At 49.3% G+C, this 21,050-nt stretch overlaps 1 protein-coding gene across 1 annotated transcript; it reads right to left on the minus strand.

Annotated features, from left to right (window-relative positions):
- Positions 1-2,450: 2,450 nt before the first annotated feature.
- On the minus strand, positions 2,451-3,710 carry CACNG2 (calcium voltage-gated channel auxiliary subunit gamma 2). Its single transcript, XM_059847913.1, has 2 exons — positions 3,458-3,710; positions 2,451-3,026 (listed from the first exon to the last, which is right to left on the minus strand). The coding sequence occupies exons 1-2, from the start codon at positions 3,708-3,710 to the stop codon at positions 2,491-2,493; spliced, it is 789 nt and encodes a 262-aa protein (XP_059703896.1). The 3' UTR covers positions 2,451-2,490.
- Between the last annotated feature and the right edge of the window lie 17,340 nt (positions 3,711-21,050).

Raw genomic sequence — 21,050 nt, forward strand, 5'->3', positions numbered from 1 at the left:
TCCCGCACTCTCCCCTTCCCTCCTGGCCCCCGGGCGCGCTCAGCCCTGTGAATGCTCCCCAGCTCCGAGCAGTGTTGGGTGGGGATGGAAACCCAACGCCACCTTCCCTCTACGCTGGAATCTGGGGAACTGGCTTTGACTTATTCCTCGGGGGGCATTGGAGGGGGTGGATATCCCCTGTGAATCGTTCTGAAAGGGCTGGGGGGGCCACGGGAGGGGATGTCATTAGTGGGGTGGGGTCTGAACACCCAGCCGAGGCCGTCGCATCCGCCTCTTGCCCCGTGATGCCATTTCTGGGGGTGACCCCGTCCCTCTGCTGCCCCCGCCCTACCCCAGAGCGGGGAAGGGAGGGTGAAGTAGCAGTGGGTCGGGGGGAGCGGGGAGGATCTGTCTGCTTTAAAGCAGAACCCCCGCTGGGACCTGGAGCGGGGACTGCGCAGCTCCTAAAACTGGAGCAGCAGGAATGGGGACGGAAAAAAGTCGAAAAGTGGGTCTGAGCTGCCGAAGGGCTCAGTGGCCCCATCCTGCAAACTCTCGGTTTTGTGCCTGCCCCGGGCGCTTCTTTCGGGGGGCAGCCCCAAAGGGGTCCCGTCCTCGCCCCGGGCTGGCCGGTGTCTGTGGGTGTCACAGAGGGACCCCGTCACCCTGTGCCACCTCCCCTCCCGCCTCCATCGGCAGCGGCTCTCATGGAGGGAGCTGCATGAGAAGCTGGCACCCCGGTGCCCCCTTCCCCGGGTGCCAGGGAGGGAGGGGGCGGCAGCCAGGCCAGGGGCCCGGGGGGACCCAGCTCGCCTTGCCTCACTGCTGTGGAGGGGACCACGGCAGTCGGGGACCCCCAGGAGGAGGAGGCACAACGCCGTGGGCGTGGGGACACCCGCCGGCTTGGCACCTCTCCCGGCACGGCTCGGGGCTCGGGGGCTCTGCCGTGGCGGCTGGCAGGCGGCACGGATCGAGGGCGGGCAGCCTGTGGCCGGCTTTGGCTCAGGGTGTGTTCGATGTGCCCAGGCGTGGACGGGAGCGATTTCAGGGAGCAGCTGTGTAGCCTCACCATGCCCCTGCATGGCTGCAGCCCCACTGATGTGACCCAAGAAGGATCTGGGCAGATTTGAGGGGTGCATGGCCACCCTGGGGAGCCTCTGGAGCATTCACAGGAGAGCATGCGCCCAGCAGGGCAAGAGTGTGTGAGCATGGGCACACGTGTGCGCGAGTGCTGTCCCCCCCACAGCATCCCATGTGTGTCCCCCCCATAGCATCATCACCCTGAAAGGATGGGAGCTTCAGCTGCCCTCCGCCAGCCCCCCCCACCCTCCACCTGTGCCTCCCACACAGCTCCCTGCTGCCTCTTTTCTTTTTTTTCACAGTTTAAAGCTGAAGAAAACAAAAATGAAAAGAAAAAAATACTATCTGTTCTTCTTGCAAGTAAACCCACTTATTATATTTACATTTATTTATAGCTGTTGTTTTATTAAAAAATTGCCACTTTATTTTTTTTAAGAAACCTCTTTTGTCCTTTTTTTTTTTTTTTTTATCTCTCTGTGTGTGTCTTTATTTACTGTGTCTGTTTGTTTTTTGCACTGTCACTGTTAACCCCAGGGTCCCCAGGGCTGGAGAAGTGGGGAGCCCCCTGGGGACACTGTGGAGGGTGACTCAGCATTAGCTCCTGCGCTTCCTAGGGTCACTTTAAACCCCTATGGATCTGTGGAGGACGAGCGGATCCCCACGGATCCCAGGGGAATGGAGCGGATCGCCATGGGTCTCAGGGGAACAGAGGGGGTCATGGCTGACTCCGGCACCCAGGATCCTCCATAACTGGCCCAAGGACACCAAAGTCACTGGAGGCCGAACCCCCATCCCCTGTTCCCCAAGAAGCCTGTGCTGGGTTAAAGGTAAGTGGGAAACAAACCATAAAATAAAAGAATAAAACCTCCCAAAATTAAAAAAGCTGCCTCCTCCTCCTCTTCCTCCCACTTGATTTATTGTCATTTGTTATTTCTTGCTTCCCTTTTATTTTTTTAATCTGTTTTTATTAAATGTTAAAATAATGGTACATGGGAAATCATGCATTTTCTTTTAAATTTATTTCTATTTTTTAAATCTCTTTCTCTCAGTTTTAAGGATTTTCTTTTTTTTTCTTTTTTCTTTTACTTTTTTTTTAAAGAATTTTTTTCACTGTTGTCTCTTTCCTCATGTTTCCTTTTCATTTATTTGTTTTTTTGTTCACTCTCTTGTTTGTCTGCTTATCTGCTTGTTCCTTCGTTGTTGTTGTGGTTTTTTTTTGTCAGTTTTTTGTTTGCTTTTGTTGTTTTTTTTTTGTGGATTTTTTTTTTTTTTTTTGCATTGGGAAGGTCCCCACTCCACCAAGGGGCACTTCCACCTCCTCATTCCCCACCCCCCTGCTGCCCCCTGCCCCCTTCCACCCTCCCCACCCTGCAGCCCACCCCCATCTCCTCCTGCCTGTTCCTGCCCCATTTTCAGCTCCTGGTGACGGCTTCATACCGGGGTGGTCCGGCGGTTGGCTGTGTTGGTGTGGATAGAGTCCTTGTTCTCTTTCTGGATACAGTTGTGAACCTGGAGGAAACTGTTATCCCTGTCGGAGTTGTAGGTGGCGGTGGGGGTGGTGGTTGCCTTCAGTGGGTCCCTGGTCAGGGTGTACATCGAGATCTCTGTTGATGGCAGGGTGTTGAACCCTTTGATCCCGACAGGAGAGGCATCCCTGGAGTGTGAAGGCTCGGTGGAGCGGGAGCTGGAGCGACTGCGTCTCTGATAGCGGTACCGGTAGCTGGGGATGCGGGTGATGGCGGAGGACTGGAGGTAGTCCGTGGCACGAGCGTTGGCACGCAGCTGTTTGTGCCGGTCTATGAACATGTGGACAGCCAGCACTCCCACCATCTCAGCTATAATGAAGGACAGGGCCCCGAAATAGAAGGACCAGCCGTAGGAGTAGCTGTTCTTCTTGGAGTCACTCTTGGAGGGGTCTCCAGCGTTGGCTGATATGTATACGATGATGCCAATTATATTACTCAGACCTGCAAGCCATCCGGCAGGGGAGAGAGAAGGAGATGTCAGGAAGGTCACACATGGCAGTGGTGGGGCTGACGGGTTGCATCCCCTCCTGGATGGACAGTTTGCCTTGGGAAGCTCAGGCAAAACCCTCCTCATGTGCCTGCCACTTCCCTGGACCGCACTCCTGGTCCCTGAGAGATGACAGACGTTAGGGAAACTCTCCTTCCGTGAGCTCCCAAGCAGGAGGAAAGCCTCTCCCTGCCTGCCTCTGCTGGGTGAGCAGGTGGGATGGAGAGGCGTCCTTGTGATGCTGCCTTCAGCCCGAATAAGACTTATCAGGGCTGGGAAATGCACACACTCCTGCCTAGGCAACTGTACCCCAACGTCCTGGCTGGGCAGCCCCCCAGTCCCTGGAGCCCACCCCCGGGGCATCAGGCCCTGTGCACCCCTTTACCTGCAGACACGAAGAAGATGCCGGCACTAAGGATGATGTTGTGTCGGGTTTTGTAGAACTCGCTGGCTGCAATGCAGAGTCCACCCATGAAAAGCAGAATCACACTCAGGATCGGGAAAATACTAGAGGCTCTAACAGCCCCTGCAGAGGAGAGAGGGAGGGCGGGACAGAAAGAACAACACAGGTGTGAGAGAGAGGAAAAAGGGGCATGGAGAAATGGCACCGGAGTGAGGGGACGGGGGCACGTGAGCATGTTTAGTGGATGGGGGTGAAGGGGAGAGACAGAGGGCAGTGTGCAGTAGGGGAGTAATTTAAGAAGAGATAAAGGCATTGGGGGATGGAGGGAGGGAGGAAGGGAGGGAGGGAGAGAGAAACAAAGTGTGTCAGAAAAAGAGGGTGGTCCAAAGCAACCCTCCCATGCCCTGGCCACTGCTGCTGCCACAGAGCTGGTGGTTCAGCATGGCAGGGCAGAGGGGGCTGTGGGGCTGGTGGCTGGGCTGGGAGCCTGCCTGCATTGTCTGTGCCCCCTCACACTGTTTTTTCCTCTGTTTTGGGGGGACTGTGGGCTGGAGGGGGAGCCCAGGCACCACTCAGCTTCTTCTGCAGGGCTCTGCCGCTCAAGCCTGCACTTCAAAGAACAGCAACCCAAATGCTTCCTGCAGAGCTGCTCAATCTCGAATCCTCCCAAAAGTGCATGAGTATCTCAAGGAGATTTTTTTTTTTTAGGGCTGAGAAGGAGCTCGTGGTGCCATGCACTGCTCTGCAGCTGCAGTGAGGACTGAGAAGAAACAGTCCCAGCCCTGTGTGCTGAAATGCGGAGCTTAACCTAGTGATTAAATGACTGGGCTGCTTCCAGAGGGCAGTGATGGTTTGGATGTGCCAGCTCCCACACACGCACACTCTCCATCGGTCGATATGGGAAGAGCTCAGCCAGCAGAGGGCAATGGCATAGATGCACAGATGCACGTATATGCTCGTATGTGCATGCAAAACATACCCCAAAGCTTCTGGGGGGCCTGACTCGTGTTCCCACAGCGAAAGGCCAAGTCTGTGTGTACGCACACCCACACACATGGGCATGCACGCACACACCGCTCGTGGGCGGCTCGGTGGGAGCCCGAGCTCTGCCTGAGTCTGCGTTGAGAATATTCCTATTTTTTTTTAACTAGGAAGGCCTTCTTTCCTCCCTTCACAAGAGAAAATAAGCTGTTAAAGTGTGAAATGAAGCCTTGCTTGATAAAGAAAGGTATCAGACAGGCTGGTGCAATTCTGCTTGTGGAGCAAAGATCTGGAAGGGGGGGATGAAAGCGAATCCTTCCTTGCCTGCAAGAATGAATCCAATGAAGCAAATGCAGGACTTTTTCCTAAGTGAGCAGAGACCCTGCTTCAAAGACCCTGTTGGCCTCTGGATCCTGCTAGGCTCAAGCAATCAGCTCTTTGAGGGGGGCCTAGCCAACTGCTTGTGCATGAGGAATGCAGAAGGCAGGGAGAAACCTCTCTTGCTTGCTTTCCAGTTCTACCTGGCTGTGTTTCAGGGAACAGGATAACAGTAATAACCATCTTAATAGCTTCTGGAAAACAAGGTGGCATTTGACGATGGGAAGCTTAAATGGCAGGAAGAAAACGTTAAACAGACACCCACTGTTGAGAGGCTTTCTAGGGGGATGCTTGGTCAGTCCTGCAACCTGGTCCTGACTACGTCAGTTTTGTCTGTGTCTTAATTCTGAAATTCACATCTGTGGGGAGAAAACAAAGTTGCTGACTGATATGGGAAGCTGCAGGTGTCCTGTAATGGAGAAGGACAGCAGTCTTCCTCAGCCTTTCAGGAGGACCATTCCAGCAAGAGAGGAGGAAAATATCATCCAGCCTTCCTGGCTCCAGAGCCTGTGGCCTAAAGAAAAGGTGCTGGTGGCGTATGCTCCCTAAACTCGTCTGTGTCTGCTAGTAAAGAAACACAGGGATGCTTCTGCTTCCTCTCTGATAACAGGCATTTGATTTCAAAAATCCTATACACCTTATCTGGATGGCTGGCAGAAATAATGGCTAAAACCCTCTAGCCATGCCATGGACACTGCTCCATCACTGTCCTGGTCCCCTGGGGCATGAGAGAATTGCCTACTCTGATATGGATAAACAACTTCCTAGTTGTTCCTGATGGTACCGCTGGCATCGCCCATGCAGAGCACCCACGGACTCCGGTTTGACAGAAGTTCTTGGAAGAAGCTGTTCAGTGGGGTCCTTCTCCAGGCAGGTCTAAGCCAGCAGAAATCCCAGTTCCCTCAGGAATGACCCAAATCATCCTTTATTGACTTGCCAAATCCCTCTTTGAACCTGGTTCTTTCTTAAAAAGGGCTCTACCCTGGGGACACTGTCAGGTCCTGACATTGGGCCAGTTTTTGTCTTCAGATCTTGTTCTCTCTGAGGGAACAAACCCATCCTTCTTGTGATGTTTGGCCCCTGCCCCAAACTCTTTTTCTGAAGTGCAATTGATGCTGCAAGCGGCTTCCTTGCTCCCAAGCAGCTCTGCAAAGGCTGATTTGCCCTCGGAGGCAGCCTGCAAACCATTGGCATCCCTGTGCCAAACCGGATCAAACCTCTGTGTTCAGCTCTGCTGTTCAGGGGCCATGCAGCAATTAAGAGACTGGTGCTGCAGAAAGGCAGCTGAAAGAAGCAATCTCCCTCAGTTGTTTACAATTTACAGTGGATGAAGGACTGTTTGAGAAACCAAGAGGAAGCAGCATAAGATCTGCCTCTTTTCACATACAAATGAGCCTCACAGATCCGAAATTATCTCTCTCATCCCTGCCGCAGGGCTGGGTTTCCACATCTGGCTTGTAGCACACCCGGATGACAAGTAGCTATTCTGAAAGACTCCCGGTCTTTGGAAGCCTCTGATGATTAACCTTGGAAGGTCAAAAGCACTTATCTCAAATTTCTGTTGGGAGAAAATCTCATGATGTCAAAAGACGTTGGGCTTGTGGAGGGAGGGCAGGATGGCAAGGTGGAGACCTAAAAGGAGTGTTCCCTGTTCAGTTGTGCTAAAGTTAGAGTAAGTACCTGCCTCTGAGGGGGGTGAAAATGCTGGCTGGAGAGGGCAACCAGGCAGGCAACGCATGATGTGGATCTGTCCTGCTTGCCAGGATGCTGCTGCGCAAAGCAGTGTGAGCTTCACTCACACATCTCAGGCTGGACTTGGAGCTTGGGCTACAAGACATTGTAGACGTTAGAGACATGCCTTGTGCCTAGGGTTCAGCATCTCTCCTAGGGGCTCTGAGTGAGCACCAGGTCTTTCCTTCAAAGGGCTCTGGCTGTCCTTATTCCCGCTGCCTGCTCCCATCACTTAAACCAGCAAAGATCAGATCTGCAGCCTCTGTAGGGAAGCGGTGTTTGGGGAAAGGTGAAGACAGCAATAAGAGCTCCTCAGACAAAATCCAGCTAATTTCTTAAGTCTGGTGCCACTGGAGTACCAGATAAGGAAATATAAACTTTCTCCGCTTTAGGAGGACATGCACACTCACACACACACACACACGCTGCCCCAGCTAGGCCAGTCTCACCTTAGGCTCAATCAGCAGCCTTTCAGTGGATTTGAATTAAGACTCTGATTTTTACATCACAATTAATCGCTGCTAATAAAAATAATGCCATTGGTTGTTTCTGTGAGTTTGAATTTGCACTTTCTCATGGGCAGAGCCCCTGGGAAATGAGAGTGGAGTCATTTTTAGGGGGTGACGAGGCTCTGGGGTTTCCACTGAGCCCCACAGGTCCCTGTGTCTCCACCACCCCGGGTTCAGAAACAAAAGGCCCCCGACGCTAGCACCTACGAGCCATTGCAAAAAGAGCCTGCGGACTTACGGAGGAAATATTCTGCTGTATCGGCTTCATAATCTGCATCCTCAGGGAAGTGATCGATTTGCTTACACAGACCTTTAAAATTCCCTAGGGAACAAGAGAAAAAAAGAACAAATGAGAACACCAAAACCTGCCTTGCAGGAACAGCTGCCCTCTGCATCACCTTTTGTGCCCGCCTGCCTTCCTCCCAGGCAGTATGCCCACCTGTGTGTGTGTGCCCGGGAAATGCCCGGGGCCTCTCCTTGCACACTCGCACACGTATTTGCACAGGAATGGGGGGTTTGCTGTCAGGCTCCAGCCTGATGCCAACCTAGCCCAGCATGCCTCCCAGTGAGAGGAGAGCGCCAGAAGCTCCGTGACTCCTGCTGCAGACAGGCAGGAGAGCACTGCCTGCCTCGGAGGGAGGCGGGATGGGAATGGGAACCACGTACTGGGCAAAGTACAGGTGTCAGCGTCCCCTCCGTCAGCATCCACGGCCGTGACTGTGAGTTACGTCATCAGACCTCAGTGTTTCCCCTGGCATGGCCTCCCTGGATCCCAGCAGTGAGGGGATCAGGTGTGGGTTGCAAAAGTATTTGTTTTTCTCAGCTGTGAATTTGCTGCCCTCCAATTCTGTGGGCAGGATACATCCTTTTGTTCTGGTTTGGAGCTAGAACAAAAGCCCTTAATCTACTTTCTCCATATGACTGCTTGTTTCTGCAGACCTTTGTCAGGTGTGCTCTTGTGTCCTCTCACAGACTGAGGCTACAAGAAGCTCAGAGCAAGTGTGTTTATGCAGCTCAACAGCAAAACACCCTGGTGCTGGGGGAGCAAAATCTTCCAGTGAGGGAAGCTGGGCTGGACACAGTTCCATCAGGCTGGTGTATGTACAGGGCCTTCTGCCAGTTTCAGTCATGGGGCACCCTTTTTCACACACTCCATGACCAGCAAGTCCATCCCAACAGGGGGCCAGTGACATCTTCCTGGGATGTCTACCAGGCTCTTATTTTCATCACTCATATCTTCTCTTGACATCAGAGTACCACTCCAGAGAGGTACTCCTCAAGCCACATCGTAATTTTACCATGATCACTGATTAATTAGTATCTCAAATGATCAGGTTGTCCATTCTTGTACGGGGTTGACCATGTGAAAGACAATTTCATTTTGTCTCCTGGGGTTCCCACAAACGTTTTCTCCTACCCTCCATTCCATTTCCCTCTGGACACTTGCACTGACTGGCCATTAACACAGAACTGATGGACACAGTCTGTCCAGAAAGGAGAAATACATTGTCTGCATGAGGGGCGTGGGTAGGCATGGTGATCCTGTGGGCCTCCTCACCAGATGTCAACCAAGAGAGTGCTCCACTGATCCCTCAGCAGAAGCATTTGGAGCCCGAGTCCAAAAAGCGACACATGCTGTGGCAGCCTGGGTAAGCCTCCTGCCACCCTCACCCTGAACCCAGCTTCTGGACCAGCTGGATGTGAAGGGCAAGGGGAAAATGAAGCCGCCACACCTAAGGTTGTTGCCTCTGGGAAGAGCAACAGAGCTCTTCCAGACCAAACCTACCCAGGCTGAGACCTGCACTCACCGTGTCAGGTCCCCAAGTCATGTCTTGGAAGGTCTATTCCAGATGAATTTGAATGATCTTTCAGATATTTGTGAACACACGGAAGAAGGGACCAAGCTCAAAGGATTCGCCCTGAGTCGCTTCTTGAGGCCAGCCCTTGATGGATTAATGTTTGGGATGCTTTGGGAGGCAGTCCTGAGTAAATATCTGATTAAATGGAAGGCAGGGTTCCTTTAGGTCTAGCCCCAAGTTTGGCTTTTTCTGCATCCATCTGGCTTGTGTCTGATGCCTCCAAGGTGCCTATTGCATTTATTCGAAGAGCTTGCATGAAGAGACTGGAGATAGCAGAGAGGAGTGTGTGTGTGCATTAAGAGGTAAGTAATAGAAGGAAGTAGGAACAAAGCCTCTCTGTGTAGCTCTGACACACTATTCCCACACTGAAACTGTGGGTTATGAAAGGTTATTAATCACCCATCCCCAATCCAGTTACCTAGTTCAAAAAGTGTCTGCTTCTCACCCATGGCTCTTCTGGAGGGAAAGCTTCATAGCCAAGTAAATTGCCTTGGCACACTTCCACCCTGCTACTTGCCCACTAAAATCCCTATGAGGCAGGCAGATACAGCATGAAGGGGCTCCTTTCCCTTGCTTGCCCCTGACTGCCTGAGGCCATCTGCCTGTGACAGATGAGCAGCTCCTCATCCTGGTCCTTTGGCTGCTGTCACTGCTGTACAGTGCAGGTGAACACTGGCACACTCCGGGGCACTGGGGAGGTCTCCAGCTTCAGATTTCAGTTCCTCGCCCAGCAGATCCTGAACACTGAGTTCCTCCTGCCCGTACGTGCTGGGGGAGCAGGCAGAACCTGCATACACCTCCCAGGTGATGTTCCTGGCACACAGCCAGAGCCTCCCAGTTGGAATCAGCCAGGGAGGGAAGACGCAGTGCATCTGGAAACCCCCTCACTGTGTGACATCCTTTCCCTGCTTCCTTTTTTCTCCCTCTCCCCCGCTCTGTTTCTTGCTGAATTTGAGGCTGATTAATTCCTATGTAAAGAATTGAGCTGCCTGGGGAAGATGCTGCATCTGGTGCAGGCTGTCTCTTATATGGACTTGCGTGGGATAGCTGGTTAGAGGTTCAGCTGCTGAGGCAGGCTGAGGGGATGTGCAGGCTCTTTGAAAAATCTGCTTCTGGTGCTCAGTGTCCCATAGGCTTTGCTGACCTGGCTCCGCAGGGTACTTGGCCATTGGAGTGTCCAGCCTTGGCTTGCTTAAAATGCTGTGACATTGTGGAGCTGTCCTTCTCCACAGGCCAGGTTCCCCTCCCTGGATCAACCCTACCGGGGTTCATGAGGGCAGTGTTGGTGCCACTCAATCCCCTGCTTTGTCTGTGCTCAGCACAGAGGGCCATGGGTTTGGATGCTGACTGTTTGCCTGTGCTACCACACCCTCTCCTCCAATGCCTCCTCGCTCCTCTGGGCGATGGATGGGGAAAGGATGCAGAATTTAGGTCATTAACGCGCTAACTGGGAACATAAGAGAACAAGATTCAGTTTTTGCTCTGCCACAGGCGTGCTGTTAAAACCACTTCTCTCTGTCTCAGAGTCCCACCCTGTAAATGGGGGTGACAGCACTCCTCTGCCTGGTGCCGTACGGGGACGTGTTAAACAGGGCATGGTGTGGGTGTGCTGGTGCCAGCGGCTCCCAAAGTGCAGAGGGAGTGAGTGATGGATGGCAGCCATTCAGAAACCCGCTCGGTGTGGGGAAGGCCTTGAGGTCACTTCTTGTGCCAAGGTCACTCGGCAATTCTCTGATGGACATCTGTGGCCTGCTGAGATGGTACAGCAGCTTCCCTGGCACCTGTGCTGGTGGAAGCACACAGGGGGGATGGAGCAGCTCAGCAGTGCTGCTGAGGTCTGACACAACAGCCTTTTCTTGTACTGCATGTGTGGTCTGCAGAGCCAGGGATGGTGAGAGCTGCGTGCCACCCTACAGTTAATACTCCTAAATGCCTGAGCAAGATCAAATCATTATGTGGGAGGGCATGTAGGGCTCTGAGAACCCCCTCAAGGAAGTAAGAACCACATCTCCTCACTACTTGAGTCCCTTTGCCCTTCACATTCTTCCAACTCAAGGTATTTCATGCTGTGAACCTTGAAACAGGGCATGTGTCTCTGTCTTCTCCCACACGCCTCTCTGAGACACTTAAACCACATGCTTCCACCTCCTCCCTGTAGCTCTCCCAGTGCAGTTTGGGCTCTCTCCTCATCCTTGCTCATGTTGACCCATCAGATCTTTCTCCTGTTTCTCAGTCCCTCTCATCCATGACAGCCACCTCTCTCTCTCTGGTGTATCAGTGTGGGCATCCTCCACACCCTGCTTTGGGGTGTGCAGGCTGCAAAGAAGGTGGGCATGCACATCAGCCTGTCTCAGGAAAGGAGGGCTGCAGATGCCCAGGTCCATAGAAAAGCACGGAGCAGTCTCCACATCCCTTGTTTGCTACTGGGAGTCATTTGCTTGTTGCCTGTCCCAGCTTTGGAAAATGCAGTTTGGAAGAGCCAGGACTGGTGCAGTAGGCACCCCTCCAGTGCCTGGCCAAGGACAGAAGCTGCCATTAAGAACAATCTCTCATACTGCCAAGAGGGACTAAATGTCTAAATGTCTAAGATGAAATTCAATGTCAACTGTGTGTTCATCTCTGAGAGAGACCTCCTCCAGTGTGGCAGGATCATTGTTTGAGTATAAGCTGTCTATCCAGGACAGCTGGCAGCCACCAGCCCTGCTGCAGCAATACTCAGACTGAGCTACCCCCGATGAGAACCCAGCTCTGTATTGTTGGTGATACAGTTTATTTTTGTGCCTCTTTGTGCAGCCCTCTCTCTTTCAGAAGTCTTGCTTGCCTGCAGAGTGCAATCCATTGCAAAATAGTAAGTTCCAAAGAATGAAAAGCTACTCCCTTCCTGTGAGGTAGGAACACTTTTAAATGGTCAGGGCCATACATCTGAAAACTGTGAGCCAGAGGCAGAGGAAAAGACATCCAAAAGGAGAGAAGCAGACAAAGAGGGATGAGAACAGAAAGACCTGTTTTCCCAGAATGATTTGTGATATTTCCATTTAAGGAGAAAAGCAATCCACTGAAAGCTTTCCTTCAGTCTCACTCTCTAATTTAGCAGAGGTTTTGGCATGATGGCTTCTAGAGAAATAAATAAAGGGGGCTGGATATAGCTATTGTCTCTAAAAGCTGAGAAAGATGGTTTGGTGTTGGCCAAGGATTCAGTATCACTTTTTGTCACACGGTCCCCATATCATTTTAGGCAAGCCACTTACCCTCCCCCACCCACCTCTTCTTTCACTCAAAATGGGAATAATGTATTTCCCTGCCTCAGGAGAGTAGGCTGAGGATATTTGTATTAAAAATATGAAAGTGATCAGACACTGGATCATTTGGGCCAGATAATTCTTCCCACCATCTAGTTCAAATGTGACATGCTCATTTTTGATGTGACCTTCTGTACATGAAGGCTGTACAAACACGACTGTTCTTGGAAGTTCCCACTTGTGCTGCCTGCCCTAGGAGTAAACTTTGGTGCAGATTAAATGTTTGCTATCTGCCCATGAAAGAGATATGAGAAATGGCACATGACAGGCAGGTAGTCAGACACAAACACAAACGTTTCTGCTCCAGGATTCTGTTTTTGAGCAGTGTCCCTTTGGTACCAGGTGGTGAAGTGGGGCTCAGAGCCAGCCTCTGGGCTACAGAGACAAATTCCACAGCTACATGGCAAACTGCTGGCATGCCTTTCTTACACACAAAAGGCTTCCAAACCAGGAGAAGAGGTCTGCCATCCCTGTCAAAAATTGACACCAGGGACACTGAGTTGTTAATGCCCAACCTGACATGACTGCAAGAGGAAGGAGTGAGGTTTCATGAAGTGACAAAGAGTGCAGAAAAAGCCTTTTGAAGGCATTTTGATTGCTCTTCTCCCTTCCAAGAATAAAGCACTTGAGAGCACACATAATTTGGGGGGATTTGGAGCTGATGAAAAGCACGGTGGCAGTGAACACAGACAGTGCTTGTAGGCATCTGCTTTTAGCCACCTGTGCTGACACTCCCAAAAGAAAGACTGGCCCTTCAAAAGGGCTCATTATCCCTCTCTGGGAATCTCTCCATAGATAGCACCTTACAGAAACTGGGCCATCTTTTCACCTGCCTCACTACGCAGGTTACAGGGTGTAGGGCTAAGCCAGCAAACAGAGCACAAGGGATGGTCATTCTGGGGCTGGAGAAGGTTCTGCTCTTGCAGCTCTGACCCTGCACAGTGGCAGGGGATGCTGTGCCAGGGTAATACCTTTTGACCCAGCTGGGTAATTTTAAGACTGAAGAATGCTCAGCTGTCATTAGGGACAAAGGGATTTTCCACGACCAGGTGAAGGTCAGTGGGGCAGTAAATGTGGTCTGAGGAGTTGACCCTGGGACAATAGCAGAGATCCCACAGGAACTACAGGCCATCAAAAGTCTTGCCACCTTTCTGTCCAAATGCAATGCACCTGCTTTGATGTGGTCTTCTTCAATGCAAACACGCAGCAATGCATATGTTAAAAATCCCAAACAAAACCCTAGCAACATAACCAGTACGTGGCATACATAATTCTCTCCCTGGGGAGAGGATAAAAGAACAAACCACATGTGACTGATATCAAGCTCCATCACTTAATGTGCCAATGGAATTCATTCAGATATTGTGCTGAAGAAGCCTGTAAAAGAACTGGTGCAAAACAGAAATTGATCTTATAGTTATGAAAGCATATCTGCCCCTGCCTATGAGGTAGAACCACTATAGCAGCTCTCCTCACCTTATTCTTAACAATCATGTTTATTACAGCTGTTGCCAAGGATCAGATGATAAAGGGAGTCGCAGTAAAAATGTTACAAACACTGTCTTTACAGACCACTGCTGCCTTAATGAGCATGGAGGAAGAGGTGTATCACAGCACATTAGCAATGACCAAAGCTACAGCAGTAAAACGGCCTAAAACATACTGGTTCTGAGGAGATTAATTTATTCAGGAAATGGCTGATAAATAGGGAAAGAAATGCAGACACAGATGGCAGAAATAAGTGGGAGAAGCCAGTATGGAGTAGCATTGAAGAGGAGATGAGATGGAAGAAGAGGGGTATAGAGAACTGCCAGTATAGAACACCAGGGAGATTAGTCCCATCCAAAACAATACCAGGCTCTTGTTCTGCCTTTTTCAGCTCTTCTCCTCACTTACTCTCTGCAGCCATCCCTGGCAATCACCTGGCAAAGGAGAGGGGGCTAATGACAGAAGGATCATAGAATCATTTAAGTTGGAAAAGACATCCAAGATTGTCGAGTCCATCCTTTGACTGATCACCATCATGCCCACTTAACCAAAGCACTAAGTGCCATGTCCAGTTGTTTAATGCACTCTTCCAAGGATGGTGGTGACTCCACCACTTCCCTGGGCAGCCCTTTCCAACACTTAACCACCCTTTCAGTGTGATGACCACACGAGCTGCTGGAGGTGACTCAAGTCCCTCCTGCAGAGCCTCAGCAGTGTGGGAATGCAGGAGAGCCCATCCCACCCTGGCATTGCCCGCAGGGTGCCTTGCAGAGCTCTGCTGCAGCAGCCAAGGGGGCCCACGCTGTGCTAGGGCTGGACTCTGCAGTGCTGTCAGCCTGGAACCGCTTTGCATTTTTCCTAGGAGGTGGCAGCCTCCCCTCCTTCCCACCCTGCTTGATGCTGCTGCATGCTGCTAAGTAGCCCATAGACTCTGCCTCAGAGCTGGCTACAGCTATTCCATGTACGTGGGTGGAGATGCAGTGGTAGCAAAACCTATTATTAAGATTATATGAAGATTTCCATTTATAAACACCCTCTTTTTACAGGGTTGTAACTTTCAAAAATATCCTCGCTGTGGCTTGAAATTTCCCATGCTTTGTCACAGGCAGGGAAGTGAGATTGGCTGGGAAAATTGGGCAAAGGCTCCTGAATGCCTTTTGGTGCAAATGCAAATCCAGCATGTTGGAGCTTTACAAACTGAAACTTTGCAAGTGGCTGGATTTCAGGGTCTGCTACAAATCTGTCCAATTCACAAAGGAAAAATCTCAACACAGCAATAATAAAAAACATTAAAAAATTCTTTTTTGCAGACACCCAGTACAAACATCTCCCATGGTAAAAAAATGCCTCTGTTTCCTAGACTTCGCCAGAATCAAACCTGGACTGAATTTCTTCTGAAAATAGTACTTAACACAAAAATGTATTAGGCTCATCTAAATCATTGAAATCTGTGGATAACTGTGCTACTCCTAATGTTCTATCTCTCACATTTGCCTTCAGCACTGACATTGAAAATAATTTTACATATACATATGTAACAAACGCGTTATTTCATTTATATGTCAATGAAATAATTAAGTTTTTATAATGACATTTGCCTGTGTGATTCAATGAATGAGTAAAGCATGAACAATATCTCTGGTTCTTCAGCAGAGAGATCAGAAACTATTTCTCCTGCTGTTAGAGTGACTAGTGTCACTCTAGGAAGGAAAAATATATGAACTTCTGGCTTACAAGCCCCATACCAGTTTTCAAGGTATATTAGCTGAGTTAGTAGAAGTACTGCCTTTGCCTTGCAAGAAGAGACAGAACTAGATTTGAAATGATTTGGGAACCAGAAATAGAATTGAGAAAAAGGCTTGTAAGTAGTTGTGCTCAGATGTGGTAGCATGATGTTGGGTTTCAAATTTGAAGAACATAACTTAAGTACTGGACCCACTGTGGTAGAGGATGGAGAAATAAAAGCAGAAGTTGGTCAGGACATGGAGAAATGTCCAAGCAAAACAGGAAGGGCAAGTAAAAGAAACCAAGAAATTACAGATGATTAAAAAAGAATCCATCAATTTGTAGCAAAACCATTTACATGTGTGTGTGTGTTTAACGAGTCAAATGTGACACTACAACTGTGAGTCGAGTGACAGGAAGGGTGATGCAATTATCTGCAGTGAGAGAGAAGTGATGTGCATAAGGTGTGGGAGGAGAGGAGATGTTCCATAGCTACCACAGGCAATCCCAATCCCACGGCTGCACATCCAGATGTGACAGGAAGGAAGACACCAATGTAAGCCTGCATGGAAAGGGGTGAATGGGATGGAGGAAGTATTTAAGAGCTGGTTGTTCTGTTTTCTTTTTTTTTTTTTTCCTTATCAGGGCAACAATATTGTAACTAGGACAGTTTTTGCATATAGGGTTACAACATCTAACTCTCAGAAATCAGAGCATGTAAACAACATCCTAGCTGGAGGAGTGCATAAGGACTGAACCATCTCGAATTTGGACTCAAAAGACCCAGAGCTCAGATGGATTAATCTTTCCCCAGAAGTATGTACAGGAAAATCACGGGCTAGAAAATTTCTGATTTAGTTCATCCTATTGTGTTGCATTTTTCTGCTCAGATGTAACTGTGTTGCTGATCTATGAGTGCGCATCAGAGGACAGAGCCAGGCTCACCTTGTACAGTAGGTCATGTTTTGGATCAGTGATGAGACTGTAACTCTAGTGGTCACTGGAAGTAACTGTGCACATACATGGATTTATAGGCAAGAAAAGAGGGCAAACCAGCCCTGCTTTGAAAAGTCTCCTGCACAGCCTGGGATGAGCCACAAGCTACTCATGCCTTGGTACTGTCGTGAGCTGAGCCCCTAACTCAGCAGGAACCAGGGCTCAGCTATTCCCAAACTCCACATCTTGAATCTTGCAATTGTAATGCTGTGTTCACAAGACTTTTTGAATGCAATTTCCTTAGTCATTTTTAAATTATGAAGGAGGAGAAAAGGCACTTCAAATCTTTCATCTCCAGCTCCACATTGCATTTGTCTCTGACATATCCAGCTGGATCTATAGGGAGACACTGTCCTCAGTTAAACTGGTGTAAATCTAGTGTGACTCTGAGCTGCTCCTTCAGCATTTAGGGCCACAACCAAGAGAGGAATTATGCTCTCAGCTGTTAATTAGCTTATGAAGTATGTGGTGTGCTTTAGGGTCCTTCAGAATGCAAAGCGCTATATAGAAATTATTATTAGTTATTAATAACAAAAATACCCAAGAACCCCAGGGAAATAAGCCAAAGAATGGAACAAGTCAATGACAGGGCAGCTTTTAATCCATCCTCCTTCTTCTGTGGCACTTAAGCTCTCCTCCCCCTTCCCCTCCGAGGCTCAGACACATGGAGGAAGGGAGAGCCCACCATCACACATGTTTAGCAATTTGGCAGTCTCAGCAAGTCTCCTGTGTTCTCCCACACAACATCATCAGCCTGCAGTAGGAATTGTGAAATCCGTAGCAGAATTGACACCCAGCAGTAGAAATTTTGGGGAATAACAGTGTGTGGGAATTCCTCAGCTTGCCTCTCATGGAAAATTGCAATCCTGCCCAGTGGTCTTCAAGGCTTTTCATTTCATTGCCCTGCCTTCCTCTGGGAAAATGACTGAGAAGGTCGGCACTGCTTGCTTTCTTCAAAGGTGAGAGATGACAACCCCTAGATGAGAACTGGGGGTCCATTTGCTGTTGCCTGAGTTGGAGCGAGGGTCTCCACTGGAAATTCCCAACCTGTTCTAGCCACTCCAGCCCAGGAGATGATTGTGAAATCTATTTCAGGTGAGGAAATAGAACAAGGGAAGGGCTGGACTTTCTCTACTTCTTTTTTAGCCCAGGGAGTCCAAAGCCCTTGATGCAGCGCTGACAGAGGTCCCGCAGCACGGAGGCTCTGCGGGTGAACGTGGCAGCCGTGACGCGCTCACTGGGCGCGCACACACTTGCCCTTGGAGAGTGGAGGCGGCTTGGCCCAGGCAGGGAATATTGGTTATCCCTCAGTCTGTTCAGGAAGTGCGCTGGGATTTTTGCTGTCCCTTCAGGCAGCCCACCAGAGATGGCCAGGAGGGAACTGGGCGTAGGATTTCCTTGGCAGAGAGCCCTGCTGACTGCAGCACTTCAGGTTGAGCTGCAACATGCAGGGCCAGGCACTCATGGAGCTTTTCTGCCCTGTGTCCTTTATGCCCTGGAACGCACCACCTACAAATTAGAAAATGAAAGCCCTGGGGAAGAGGTCAGGACTTTCCAATTTTGCAATTTCCTCTGGCAGTCGCTACATCTCACCCTCCAGCACTGGTGTTTTGGGAGAAGCCTGACCCAGAACAGATACCCTGCTGTGCTCTGGGGAACATGCCGGGATGGAGGGAATGTGAGTGTGCTGAAGGTCTTCAGGATGTTCACTCCTGATGAATCCAGTCCTGACCTGGACCTCACTCACAAAATTATCCAAAGCCTCCCAAATGTTCCTAAATCAATAAGGAATAAGAAACATGAGGGAAAACAGGGCAGGAAGAGCAGAGGACTGATTTGATGTATAGCAAGCCTCCTCCTACTGACAGCTGGGGAGGAAGCCACTGGTCCTGAGCTAGCCACTTGCAGAAAGGGTTAGTCATGTCTTCAGGGGACAGTCTCCATTGCAGTCCCCCCCAGTCAGCCTGAATGCTGAACCCAACTATGGCTTAATATTGTTTCTTGCATTTCCCAGCTATGCTAGGATTTGTGATTTGAAGAGTTGTATGGATTTGCATGTAGGGGTTCCAAAATTTTAGGCTCATAGCTCCCTGTGCTTATTTAGGTGCAATTGCTGGCAAGGCAAATATCCAGTGTAACAACCAGACTGGTCTGTGAAAGTTGTAGGAAAGCATTGCCCTCTGTGCTGAAAGAGCCAGGACACAGAGTTTGCTTTGTTACACACATTATGCTTATTTTTCACTTGGGTACTGGAGTTCAGAAAATGTTGATAAACACAGCTTATATCCCACAGGGCCATGCAGGGTAGCTGTGAGTCTGATCAAATTGCCTTAGCACAGCTATGCCGAGGCTCCCAATGTCTCCAAACAAGCTACTGCTGTTCTAACTTGCTGCTTTACTCATAATCCACATCAAACACTGGGTGTTAAAGTAGATATTGCACAGATTTGATTTTAGGGTCCCTTTCTGTGCAGCTGAGCAAAAAACAAATGCCAAGCCTTGCAAGTGTTGCTAGCTTTTAGAGGCTGCTATTAGAACATTAATAATTTTATTATTGTTATTTCCTTAGGGTTGCGGATACCCTGGTGATTTACAAGAAAACAAAGTGATTTGGCCCTCTCCTTAAGCTCTTAAAACAAAAGTTAGACTTAAGCACAGCACTGGGCTTATTTAACAAGCAAACAGTGCCAGCAGGGTGTTTGGAAAAGGGAGGTTTATAGCAGCACAGGATCATGAGACATTTACGATTGTGTGCACGTGTATATCCTGTTAGTTTATGCTGGCTTTTAAAAAGAAAACCTTAGAGGCGAAAGGTGTGCTGGAGCTAGGGATAATGCCTGCAAGAAAAACAAGCGGAAGTCAGCGAGGGAAGGATGATTTGGAAAGGGGAGGGTGAAGGGAAGGCTGCAAAGGAGGAGTGTGGCACAGCCAGGGAAGGCATACGGGGGAGCAGGTACTGCTGCTCAGTCATAATAACTCTTTTGAAGCTTGACTGCAAGTCGTGCTGCTCCACCAATATTTTTTCATCCACTGAGCACACTAATTTATTGCAGAAGAGTCTGTAGGTGTGAGCTATGTGCTAAGGCTAATCTCTGAAGCGTTTTCAGCTACTCTACACGTAACATTACTCTTGCATCCCAGGGAGGAAACTATTCATAATGGAATAAAATTTACTCACAATACTAGACTGGGGAATATTATTTTTAATGTGAACCGGTCCAGTTACCCTCAGTTAGAAACCTGAAGGGCTGTTTCAGGGTTTTGAATCATGTCCAAGCAGGTACCAAGCCACCTTCTATGTCCTGGATTGTACTACCTGGAGACATCCATCAGAGCTTCTCATACCAAATTGTACCTCTGAACTCCCCACCTACACCACACATGGAATAACGTAGGTCTCAGAACTGAAACTTCCCTGCTTTAAAGTTTTTAACATGAGAACTTGTCTCCTAAGACTGCCAAAACCCAAATCCCTTTCATATCTGCTCAGTTTTCCTTGGAAAATATTATCATTTCTCCACTGGAATCACTGGTCTGAAGTACCAGCCCGTTTCTCAGTTTCTAATTTACTGCTATAGCTGCAGCAGTCTGTGAAGTAACAACAAAAGTTGTGCTGCATCTTAGATCTTAACCTCATTCTCTTACCTTTGAACTCAGTTGCCAGACAAGAAAAGTACCTAGATCAAAGAACAGCAGCATCTCAGCCTCACTGTGTGTTTGTCTCTCCACAAGTAAATCCCTTTTTTTTGTCTGTGCCACAGCCACTGCTGAAAGTCTTTCTGTCTTGAAGTTGGTCAGCATTTTTCAATGAAAATTTCTCAGAGGGGTGCAGGGACTTTGACCTGGTCACCTGAATCCCAGGGGAATAAAGTGAATACCTGAACTATTGGCTTACCGACAATTTCAGTGCATCTAACTTATGGTTTTGGTTTAAACAAAAAAAGGCATAAAAAACCTATCTTTTTCCCACCCCAGTGTAGAACAGCAAGTTTTGTGATTCCAGAGCTCTGTGGGATGGGAGAGTAGTCCATGTTTTTCCAGCCTGGTCTCTGCATCTGCTTGACTTCTTGTCAGCTGCCACGCACCTTACTCAGCATATGTTTCTCTTCTCTTCTCTTTGGGTCCTGCTGGGACAGCCATGGCTGCTGAAGACACAGCTGGCCAGCTGTTCCTTGGGCACCACTTGGCCACTTTACTTACAGTTGCCACACCTCAGTCTACCAGTCTGCTCCCTCCAAACTGACCTCTGAAATCCATTGTGCACCAAGACCTCTTGATCGGCACGGCCTCGAAAGGTGCTGGCCTTGGTTTTGCTGAGCCAACACTAGAGTCAACCTCAAACATGGAATTCAGAAAGTCTCTGCTCCAAACTGTCTCTCCTGGAGCCCCTTTTATTGAATGTCTAAATGAGTTTTGGCCAAGCTGGAACAAAAACCATGCAGGTTTTCCTCTTGTTTCCTGTGTAACCTGACATAACAAATGGATTGTGCCTCTTGAGAGCTGCCCTCCACTCCTCCTGAAGGGCTCCTCTTTTTCTGTAGTGCACTTCACAGTGCACTGCAGAGCAGAGGCCACCGATACGGCAGAGGGAGAATGAACAACTTTGCCT

Source organism: Haemorhous mexicanus, chromosome 5, assembly GCF_027477595.1.
Source record: "Haemorhous mexicanus isolate bHaeMex1 chromosome 5, bHaeMex1.pri, whole genome shotgun sequence".
Taxonomy (NCBI): domain Eukaryota; kingdom Metazoa; phylum Chordata; class Aves; order Passeriformes; family Fringillidae; genus Haemorhous; species Haemorhous mexicanus.